Source organism: Carassius auratus, chromosome 6 (assembly GCF_003368295.1).
Source record: "Carassius auratus strain Wakin chromosome 6, ASM336829v1, whole genome shotgun sequence".
Classification (NCBI taxonomy): domain Eukaryota; kingdom Metazoa; phylum Chordata; class Actinopteri; order Cypriniformes; family Cyprinidae; genus Carassius; species Carassius auratus.
In genome coordinates, this window is record NC_039248.1 from 23,562,179 (window position 1) to 23,574,678 (window position 12,500).

At 35.0% G+C, this 12,500-nt stretch overlaps 1 protein-coding gene across 3 annotated transcripts in view; it reads right to left on the reverse strand.

Annotated features, from left to right (window-relative positions):
* The window catches only part of LOC113101987 (TOX high mobility group box family member 2-like), a 112,500-nt gene that overhangs the window by 59,639 nt on the left and 40,361 nt on the right, over positions 1 to 12,500 (reverse strand). For 2 of the 3 annotated variants that reach the window (XM_026265721.1, XM_026265719.1), the window contains exon 2: positions 11,654 to 11,740. The exons of the other annotated variant lie outside the window; for it this stretch is intronic. In XM_026265721.1, the coding sequence (XP_026121506.1) occupies positions 11,654 to 11,740 (87 nt within the window). The remainder of the gene's footprint in view (positions 1 to 11,653; positions 11,741 to 12,500) is intronic. 3 annotated transcript variants of the gene reach the window in all.

Here is a 12,500-nt window from a genome sequence, read left to right on the forward strand (position 1 = left end):
AAATGCAACCAAACACTGTCAGAGCCTCTCTCTTATGAGCTCTGACAGCTGTCAAATATAAGAGACGAGACAGAAAACATTTTATTAACAAATCCTGACGTACAATATAAAAACACACCATCGAACGGCTAATCTGAGGAACGCAGAGGAAGCCTTTCTTCTTGTTATGACTCTGAAGACATAGAAAGGACTCAATTAACTTGCTAATCGTTATTGCTTCATAATCACTCTCCAGACAAAACATTATTGGAAACAACCGAGCAACAGACATATTAACACAACAAATATCAGACAAACAACCCAAAACAAGAGGTGCGTCAGTGCGGTGTTTGCTAAAACCACAGGAATCAATACGATACCAGAAATTCAACAGAAAATATCAGTTAACATACAGCATCGGATTCATAAAACCTTATTGATTTTATAATACCATTACATAGATTTGTATATCTTTATATATTTTGTATTATATGCATATTTGTATTTTTTATTTATAAAAATATTAAGAGATTTAATGCAAAAGCTGCGTTTATGAGAAGGCTAAACGTATTGATTTAAACATTATTCATGTAGGCGATGAGATTGGTTGTGGGACATCATAGAGATTTCGATCCTATCAGTTATCAGCCGTAAAAATCTTCATGTCAGCATCAATTCAAAGTGCAACCAAAGTGCAAATTGCATAGTAGATGACATTTAACTTTATGACAGTGTTTTGTGGGAAAGAGTTCATGACATCTCACATGTATTTAGTGTATCGTCTGCTGTACATTCTTCATAAATGGATCAGAGCATGTGCAGCGACACACACACACACGCGCACACACACACACACACACACACACACACACACACATGCAGAGAGGATGAGAGTTTTTCTCTTTCTGTGCATCCTCATCTTTCTCTCGCACATACACAAACACACACAAATGAACATGCACATGAAGAGACACACACATGCACACACACACACACACAAACGCACATGCACATGCAGAGACACACACATGCACACACACACACACACACACAAAAGCACACGCACATGCAGAGACACACACATGCGTGCACACACACACACACACACACACTCTCCTCTCAGAAAATGTGTTATTAGACCGGCATATAATGACAAAGCCGTCAAACAGCTGATGGGGGTCGTAGAGCATTTCCAATGTGAAGACCTCCCTCCCCCACATGCATATTATATGGATATGAGTGTGTGTGTGTGTGTGTGTGTGTGTGTGTGTGAGAGAGAGAGAGAGAGAGATAGAACTAAACAGTTATCATGCATTTATATATTCCAGATTGCAAACTGCAGCATCAATAATACAGTATTACAGCATCTCATTGCACACACACGCACACACACACACGACTAAAGGCAGCGTTGATAGTTTTGTTGATCGTCTTCTTCTAGAAACGCACCAGCATATCTGACCCCCCCAACACACACATCTAATTAAGATGCAAATATATCCATACGCACTATAGACATCTTCAGAAATTATACCCTTTCACTGTGTGTGTGTGTGTGTGTGTGTGTGTGTGTGTGTGAGAGAGAGAGAGAGTGTGTGGGGGTGGTGTGAAGTTATAATGGAAGATTAAAAGATTTCCCCCTTATCTGCAGATTCTTTTACATTCAGACACGTGTGCACAGAAATATACACAATAAAGCGTTTAAACATTTGGGGTCATTATGATTTATTTTAAAAAAATAAATACTTTAATTTGGCAAGGATGCATTAAATCGATGTGACAGTAAAGTCTTTTCAAATGTAACAAAATATTTCTATTCCAATTAAATGCTGTTCTTGTGAACTTTCTATTAATCTGTGAATCTTGAAAAATAAAATGTCACACAATTTCAACATTGATGATAATCAGAAATGTTTCTCGAGCAGCAAATTTTCATGATTTCTGAAGATCATGTGACACTGAAGACTGGAGGAATGATGCTGAAAATACAGCGGAGCATCACAGAAATAAATTACACTTTAACACAGATTCACTCAGAAAACGGTTATTTAAACTGTAAAAATATTTTACAATTTACTTTTGATCAAGTAAATGCAGTGTGTGTGTGTGTGTGTGTGTGTGTGTTTTAGTGTATACCTGGTATTTATCACGTTATGGGGACCAATTGTCCCCACAAGTATAGTAATACCAATACAATTTGACATTTTTAGGTCCCCATGAGGAAACAAGCATATAAATCAAACAGAATTGAGTTTTATGAAAATCTAAAAATGCAGAAATGTTTTATAAATTTGATATATTTTTGATTTTGATAGAAAACACAGTTTGTACAGTATAAAACCCATTACGCCTATGGAATGTCCCCAGAAAACATGGAAACGTGTGTGTGTGTGTGTGTGTGTGTGTGTGTATCCTGATGTCTATAAAGCGTTTCACAGACGATCATTAACTCTATTAACACAGCTCATATTATATTACACCTTTCTGTTCAAGGCCAGTTCCTTTAGAAAGAGACACGACTACAAACATCTCTGAATGTGAGCATACATTTAAAAACATTCAGAGATTCAATAAAACATTAATTCATGTGGCTTCCACTAAAATGACCTGTGTCTCTGCGTTTCATCTTCTGTGTTTCCATACTGCACAGTATGTACTATCTTTTAAATAGCATGTTAGAATAGTATACATTACACACAAAAAACAATGCAAGCACTAATATGCTTTTCATTCTCATCACACATTTTCACACAGCGATTGTGATTGATTTCACGTCTGCAAACGGAAAGTGCATCGCATGTGGTTTACAGTTCTAATGCATATTGCACATTTTGACAAATGTCATCCAATGCATGCAGAGCGGTGTGCACGGTACACATACTACAGGACAGGTATGACTAGTATTCGTCCATCTCCTCTCTCTCTCGTTCTCTCTCGGCACGTCTGCCACGCCAGGCTTTTCCATTACCCGTCTAATTGCACATTCCGTAGTGACAAGAGCTCATTAGTGCTTAATTACACACGTGCTATTTAGTACAAACATCTTCATTTGGGCCCCTTTGCCGTGTAATTGTTCTGCGGGGACGGCCGTTGAGATGAAGGGCACGTCGGAGAGATTCGAGCCGAGTACAGAAGGCTGGAAGTAGGTCATGTGCTGTAGCAATAAACAAGGAATGCTGCAATAAAATAATATGGTCACACACACACACACACACACACAATGCATGCATGCCGAAGCCAGTAATATCCAAAGCTCATGTAATATTTACAGTGCACTAATAGAAAGATGGCAGAGAGCATCTGAATTTTAGAAAAAAGCTCCAGACTTCATTAAAACGGCTGGGTTTGGTGAAGTCCGTGTGTGTGTGTGTGTGTGCTAAACAACGTTTGTTTGCACCATAGAAATCTGAATATAAGATTATAGTGACTCCTCTACAGTGGATGCAAAAGTCTGAGAGCACACTGAAAATATGAGCTTTTGTTAATTTAAACTTGCAAATAAATCCTAAAATGTTAAGGATAATGAGAAGTATAAATATAATAGAGCTATTTACATTATTAGGTTTTATAAGCATATGCTATGAATTATAAATATTAAATATGCATTTTGTGTGACTAATAAAATGCAAGTGACTAGAGTTATTTTAAACCTTTACGTAAGAAATAAACAGATTTTGGATTCTGAAAATAAAAGTAGAATTTAAACTTAAACTTAAATTCAAACTTTAAAAAATATATATATATTATTTAAATATTATAGAAAAATAAATAGGATAATGTTTTATAAGAATAAATATATACTATAAATGATAAATATTATTTATTACAATATTCAGCATTATTTTTATGTGATTAATCAAATGCAAGTAACCAAGTAATTTTAAACCTATAAAAAATAAACCGTAATAAAATAAATTTTGGATTCTGAAAATATATAATATTTTAGAAATATAAATACTGTACATTTTTATGTTGATTAAAATATAACATAAATTGTAAATATTAAATATCAATGTATAATAATCAATATAATATAACATAATAATATCAAAATCAATCATGTATGATTAATCAAATGTAAGTGAGTTTATATAGTTTTATGACTTTGAAAAATATAAATATAAAAATTAATATTTTAATACATGCCATATATTATAAATATTAAATGATGCTCTTTGGAAAAGCATCTCAGATTACGCTTGAGAACATGATCACCGGGTTTTGTTCATGACGCTAAAATGCATTTATTACTTCAACTTTTTACTTAAACTGCTGACAGAATAATCTGTGATTAAAAATTTATATTCAAATGGAAAATGGAAGCATATTTCACAAGCAGCCTTGAACTTTTGAACCTTACTATATTTGAAACTTTTTAAACGTGATGCAAAAACAGCAATAAGCGATGCAAACAACCATGATAATAAAGTAAATTTACATGCACAATTATGAGTGGCTTATTGCTTTTACAAAACAGCAGAAACAGTAATATAATAAAAAGTCTAGTTAATAGCTAAAATATTAACTAAAAAAGCCATATATTATATATTATATTAGTTGAATAGTGGCTGCTTGTGCACTGGTGTAGAATATGCATTAGCTCTCAAATGCATTCAGAATTAATCAATCATTCTGGATGCTGATTGGTCGATACAGTTAACACACACACCAATGATGTTTGCATGACTTCTGGTGCTTAATTAAACCGCTAAACACACTTCACTTCCATGCAATTCAATCTAGTTCGCATTCACATGTCAGTTTGCTCTGGTTCTGACCTTTGGTTCAGTCTCAGTTACTGTAATCTGGCAACACGCGACACAGTCCATGCCAACTTGGACCGAACTATTCAAACAATCCAGTTGTTGCCAGAACAGTAATGACGGCAGCCAGCGGTGCTCGTCTCCTCTCCGGAGAATGAATAATATTCTGGCAGAGCCGAATCTAATAGGCGCTCTCTCTTAGATATTCAGCTGAGAATGGCACTTATGAAATATTAATATCATACAAAAATATGGCAACCCCAGCGCACTCCATCTCTCAAACTCCAGCGTAATTGACTGTGCGAGTCTTTCCAAATCAGGCGGCGAGGAAGCGAGGGGGAGAAAGAAAGGAACAACAGAGAGCAGGAATATGTCAGGTTTTGCGGCAGAGCGCTTCTCACAAATGAGGACGAATTAAACGTACAGACGAGACAAATGGACGACGGATCTGATGATTACATGAAAACACAAACACATGTGCAGCACAACACAATTACTGTGAGTGTGTGTCACTGAATTATGATAATTGGATGTGTTTAGACTTTCAGATAAAGTAAAGCATTAATAGCAAACACTTGATTCATAGATGGACCACGACTTGAAAAAAAAGGGAACGGACCGTGTTAAAACCTCCTCAACCAATTTATCATAAAAACAAACGAATACACAGAAAAATATAAATGTGACCCTTTTTTTGCACAAAACCAGTCATAAGCATCAATTTTTTTTGGAGGACAATATTTGTCTGAGACACAACTATTTAAAAATCTGGAATCTGAGGGAGCAGAAAAATCTAAATATTGAAAAAATCATCTTTAAAATTGTCCAAAACGAAGTTTGCATATGCATAAATGCATATTACTAATCAGAAATGAAGTTTTTATATATTTACGGTAGGATATGTACTAATTATCTTCATGGAACATATCCTAATGATTTTTGGCATAAAAGAAAAATCAATCACAATGTATTTTTGTCTATTGCTACAAATAAACCCCAGAGACTTCAGACTGCTTTTCTGCTCCAGGGACACAAATGTATTTCAATGCACTTCACTGCAGATGCATTATCAGAAACAACACATCTGGCCACGCCCTCCGTCTTCTCTGATTGGCTAATCAAATTCAAGTCTCCCAACAATTCATGAGCTCCAGCTGTGGCTGTTATTATGAGGCTTTATTTCAGTCTCATTTAAAGCTCAAGTATCAGAAACACATGTTGTGCTGCCAATTTAAATAGCATACACACAGTCTCATTAAAAAAAATACACCTTAAAACCTTGTTTTACAGGGACTCCTAACAAAAGTATTACACTATTATCAAATAAATGAATAAACAATATATTATTTTATATATATATATATATATATATATATTTTTTTTTTTTTACTTATAATACCAGAATTTTTTAATTAACAAATGTGCATTAAAAAAAATTCACTCTTTTTTAAATTATTGTCATTTAACCCAAAGCTAATTCAGATCTGAGAGATTCAGACATTAAACTGTGATATTATTTGTTAATATTATTTATATGGCTTTGTTTACATCAGCAGAAGAGTACATGTATGTTCCTAAAAGTATTTAATCTATTTAAACTATTGGACAATACAATAACATGCACTAATGAATTGTAAATATATTGTCTATTAAAAGCAAAAGCATAGTTTTATTCGCGATCGTCTACTGAAAGCAGTTTATTGTGTTTGGATGCCCATAAATCCGTATCACATGAGATTATAGTCAGGATTACAGAGATGAGAACCACAAATTGGCATCAATTGAGAAATGGATTAAACATCAAAACACTGCATTAACGCATATTTAGCAGAGGAGGGAAGTTTGAGATCGCATTTGTCTAACCCTGTCGTCTTCAGATGGTTTAGTGTCGACACCTCGATGTGTGTTTAATGTTAACACATCAAATAGCAGCAAATGAGGAAAAACACTGTGAAGAAAACTCATTAATATCTCAACTGCTTCAGATATGTTGATATAAATCGAAAACCTGCAGTCGAAAGTCAAAAATCTCAATATGAGTTCAATCTTTTCTCATCGAATGATCTGAGCTGGTACAATCATTCGTTTTATAGATGTGTTATCATCTTAATAAACGACGACTATTGGCATAAAAGTTTTATAAGATATATCCGAGACAAAATAGATGTAGGATAAATCACCAAATGATCTGAGATGCTCCAAATTAATTTTATAGCTCTGTATTATCGCTGGATGACAGCTAGTGACTCATTTGTGTTTATTTCTCCTAGAAATTTCAGATGAGATGACATTGAGACATAACTGAGCTTCGTTTGACCAAAAGAGATGAGATTAAATAATTAAATTCAACTCCGAAAAAAACAGATGTTTGCTATGTTTGTTTTAAAAAAAGTAATGTTACAGTTTTCTCAAAAGAGATCTCACCGATGTCTCAAACTGTGCTCAGATACCACAGATTTAATAGTTTTGGGACAAACATCTGAGATAGTTGATACTTAAGCTGATACTTAAACTCCATTAAGTCTCTAGAGCAATAACTTTCTCTTCTGGCACCACGTGAAAGAAGAAGGGAAAGAGACTCACAGTGAGAGAGAGAAGCCTGTCGGTTTTAATGCAATAAACTCTCTGAAAATATCTGTGTGTGTGTGTGTGTGTGTGTTCATCACCTCCAGAGGAAGCTGAAAGGTGAGGGTGTGTGTGTGTGTGTGTGCGGGGGGGTGAGCGGATGTTTAACTGAACCAACTTTTAACTGAACCCTGTGTGTCGAGATGTAAAGATACCGAACAAAGGCCTAAAACCTCGTTCCCCTCCCCTCACCACAACACCTGACGCACGGGTCGAGGAGAAACGGCACGTTTCCTCTCTGAGCTGTTAAAGTGGTTGTTCAGAGCTCAACCTTCATGCCATGGTTTGGTTAGACTTCTTAAAAGGCGGCTGAGGAGACGCTTGATAAAAGGCAGATAATTTTAAACCATTCATATGTAAATGCATGTACGCATCCGGAAAACTGAGCAAAAAAAAAAAAGATAATTTTTTTCCCCCCTTCTGTCTTTTTTTAGAACGTTCCTCAGAACTCCGGGCATTGTAAAAATATCATATTTTTCAGTTTTATTTATGTACGTGTCGAGACTCCTGTGAGAAAACTTTAACTAACTCACTGCAAAAAAACAAATATCAAGAAGGATTTTCTAGACATGTAAAAATCATTGTTTTGTTTTCAGAAAAATCAAGCATAACAAGCAAAAAATCTGCCAATGGGGAAAGAAAAACAAATCTTGTTTTCTGCTTGAAATAATGGCAGATTATTAAAAAAAAACTCTCTTAATTTTGTCTTTAAAGGAATTGTAAAATGTTGATAGGGTATATCCAGGTTTGAAAGACGCTAGACGTGACCCTGGACCACAAAAGCAGTCATAAGGGTCAATTTTCTGAAATTTAGATCTTTACATTAAACATCATCTGAAAGCTGAATATATAAGCTTTCCATTGAAGTATGGAATTGTTAGGATCGGACAATATTTGGCCGAGATACACTTATTTTGTTTACATTTTTACATGTCTAGAAAATCCTTCTTGATTTAAGAATTTGTTGATATTTTGGCTGAAAACAACAACAACAAAAAAATCGAAATAAAAAATAACTAAATACACAACGCCTCACCAAATACAAGTTTGAATATTAATATACTAAATTTTCTACATTTTTATAATGATGCAGTCATTAAATTTTTATTTTATACCACAAATCATTATGTATGAGTAAAGATCATGTTCCATGAAGCTAAGTAAATGTCCTACCGTAAATATATCAAAACTTAATTTTTGATTAGTAATATGCATTGCTAAGAATTAATTTGAACAACTTGAAAGATGATTTTCTCAATATTTAGATTTTTTTTTTTTGCACTTTCACATTCCAGATTTTCAAATAGTTGTATCTCGACCAAATATCGTCCGATACTAACAAACCATACATCAATGGAAATATAATTTACTCAGCTTTCAAATGATGTATAAATCTCAATTTTAAAATAAATTGACCCTTATGACTGGTTTTGTGGTCCAGGGTCACGTATAGCATCTTTCAAGCCTGGAAAAACCCTATCAACATTTTACAATTATTTGCAGGTTTTTCCCTGGCCGTGGGAACCCAGATAATGGATAGGATGAGGAAGGACCGGAGCGTGAGCTGCTTTGTTAGATCTCCAGCACTGATAAATGATTTACGATGCCAGTTTCTGGAACATCAATACCATCTCATTTCTAATTAAAAAGAAGCCGCCCACAATATCGCACACAACGGTATTCAGTCAAAGCAGGACGACGAGAAGATCATTCCAAACCAAAAGCTTCTGCAGCAGAGGATTCATCATGTTTTGGAACTATTTTATTTCCATAGTTTCACATTTTCAGTTAATGTGCCGAGTAGATCAATTGAAAACAAAAGCGGCGGGCGCGCACGGTTCGTGTTTTTCCAGTGAGTCAGACGTGTTTTACTTTGTTAAATACTTATGTCCTTTCAAGTAACGGAAAGTGAAAAAGGAAACTTAGGTAATTCTGAGTCAAATGTGCTCACTTTTGATAGTGAGTCACTCTTGAGGGTGATTGTGTGTGAACATTTACAGCATTTGCACCACATGTGAACATGATAAAACGATGCCTGCCATCTAAAGGTGATACTAAAATGACTTTATGTGCACGTGCATCCCAAATACTACACTGCATTCAACACATGCACTATAATACATATCTTGTTCTGTTAATATAATTTGAAAAATATATTTTTTAAATACTTTTTGTTGTTGTTGTTGTAAATTATGATGTACAGTTTCATAAAAGTGTTTGGTTTGGTTTCATAAACACACAGATATCAATCTGCACATGTATGAGTCATGAATGAGGTTTAATGTGAAGAAAAATAAATAAATGAACATAGTATAACCATAAATTTTATGATCTTTTGGTGTGTATTATTACTAAAATATTACAATATTTGAAATATATTAAAAATAGCACAAAAAAATGTGAATGCAAAGAAAAATAGCAATAACAATATCCAAATTACATTTTATTCACTAATAAATGCTTGTATTAAAAATTGGTACTGTAGTATTATCATACATGCACAAAAACCATTTGGTTTTTACATATTTTTATTTATTTATTAGTGCTTATTATTACTAAAATATTAAAATATTTAAAATTATAAAACAGGAAATTAAATATAACTATAAAAACTTAAATTATGTCAGTACGAAGATAAATAGCATATACCAAACATCCATCCAAAAATGCAAATAGTACAAAAGTTTCACCATACATGTCTAAAAACCATTGTATAAACATTTATTTATTTATTTTGCTTACTGTTACTGAAATATTAAAATATTCTAAATAATAAAATATTACAACACTAACAAAAAATGGCACCAAAAAAGTACCAGGATATGAATATGGTAATCATTCAGTGTCGTGGTTTTACCATCTGAGTTACTCTTGACTGTTCGGTTTTGGCTCAGACTTGGAGTTCACCTTGTAGTGTGTGTGTGGGTGGGAGGTTATGGTGGGTGTGAAGTGTGAAGTGTGGCCCTATGGGGATGTTTAGGGACTCTTGGTTCATCATGTGACCCTCAGAGAACCACAAACCACCAAAGACAGACAAACAGACAGACAGAGTCATGCTCAGACAACAGGGGGCGCTAGAGAAAGCCCTGATCCAAACCTAGTGTGCTGCTAACAGAGCACCATTAGCAAACCAGTGCCGATTATAAATACTTTTATAGTTTAAAAACAACTATTAATCCACTTCACAGTTTAATCAAAACTGATTATTCTACCTAGATTCTGAAGCATTGCATCATTAGTTTATGTACAACTCTCGACTTCAATCGCTGTTTGTTTAAGTTGTTGACTAGGCAGAATATTACAAGCCAATTACTAGCGAGGTTTAATTTCAGTTAGGAAGCTAAAGACTTAAGGCTCATTGCCACAAAAAACGATAACTTAAACAATAACTCTTTAACCACACCAACGGACAATAACGTTCTGTTTATTAAACCCGCGCACTGTTGTTTTTTTCATCTGTCACTTTAAATGTTTGTACTCTTTGAAGTATGGCGGATTCTGATTGGCTGTCAGTGTTTTAATTATTAATCAGCTGGACAGAAATAAATCCCATCGAAATTCCAACTATATTTTTACTCTTTAGTTATCGTTATTGTTGTGTTGTGGATTGGAATTAGAAATACGAAGTGTTAACATGAAAGTTTTTGACTAAAAACGGATTTTTTAAATACGTTAATAAATCACATTTAGTCATTTAGCAGATACTTGTATCCAAAGCGACTTAAAAATGAGGACAACAACAACAAAAAAAAGCAGTCAATACTAACAAAAGAGCAACAATATATAAGTGCTACTGTATATATATATAAACAACAACGGCGTTTTGGGGGCCTGAAAATGCAAACTTTTGAAAACGTGCACATGTCAAAGTGTACGTTTTTGAAAATGCTAGCTTCATCTTTTCCATGCAAAATACAAAAATGCAAATTTGTGAAAACGGTGAGGTCATGCACATGCTTATTGTGCATTTCGTCTACAGGAATGTGTATGTGCACAGGCACATAATGTTTTTATACAAAGTCACAGCGCCAACTACTGGCATTGGAATACATAACATAGCATTTCAGTCACGTTTGCGGAGTCTTTTTTACAGCGATGTCGCCTGCATGCAAACTTTTCAAAAGCATAAAAGAAAAACGATGTCATGCAAACAGTAACAGTGCGATTTTACAACTAGCACATGTTGCATTGCCAGTACATGCTATAGCACTGATGCTAGCATGTATGTTTCTGGTCTGCTAGCTGCTTGGATCAGAGCTGAAGAAGGTAAGAGCGTCGGGTCTCACCCCTGAAGAGGGCAGTCTTTTCTCCTCAGGGTTGTGTCTCACGGGGAAAGCGCTGTACAGCCTAACACCTCCTACACCGTATCTGCTCTGAGAGATGGAGAAAAGAGGAGACAGACAGGAGAGAAAAACAGAGGACAACGGGCCCGACTTAGAAGAGTCTCAGAGGAACAAGAGACACAAACCACAGGACGCGACATCGCTAATCAAAACATCAGCAATAACAAACAGGATTTCTGAGGTGTTTTCCTTCACTAAAATGATACTATGCTGGATGTTGGTCTCATCCACTTCATTCAGTCTGCGTCTATGGGTTTTTCCAGCTGTTTTATTATCCATCAAGTGTAAATTGTTTGTCTGAACTGTAATATTTGTTGTCAGGGTTTGATCACATGACTGTCTGTCAGCACTAGTACTAGTGATGATTGACTTTATACGCCACTAATAACATATTGTGCTCAGCGGGAATAATGACATATGAACTGATTTCAGTCACTCATTCTGGCCTCTTCCCACTGCGTGTACATGTATCAGTGTGTGTGTGTGTGTGTGTGTGTGTGTGTGTGATCTCCTCTGTCCCGCTCTGTGTGTGAGGCTTGTTTGAGGAAACGCTCCCGGCACGAGTTTTGGCAGTCAAGGTTTTGGGAATCAGAGCAATCCAACATCTAATGATTCACACAAGATAGTGTGCCAGACACACACAGACACGTTAAACTAGAGTAGTGTACTTTTAGTGCACACTGCTGTCTATCAAATAACCCTGAAGATGATGGAATATGAAGAAGATGATGAAATATGGCCTCAGGCTCATTAAGGTAAATGCACAAGATAATCCCACAGTATTCTTTGG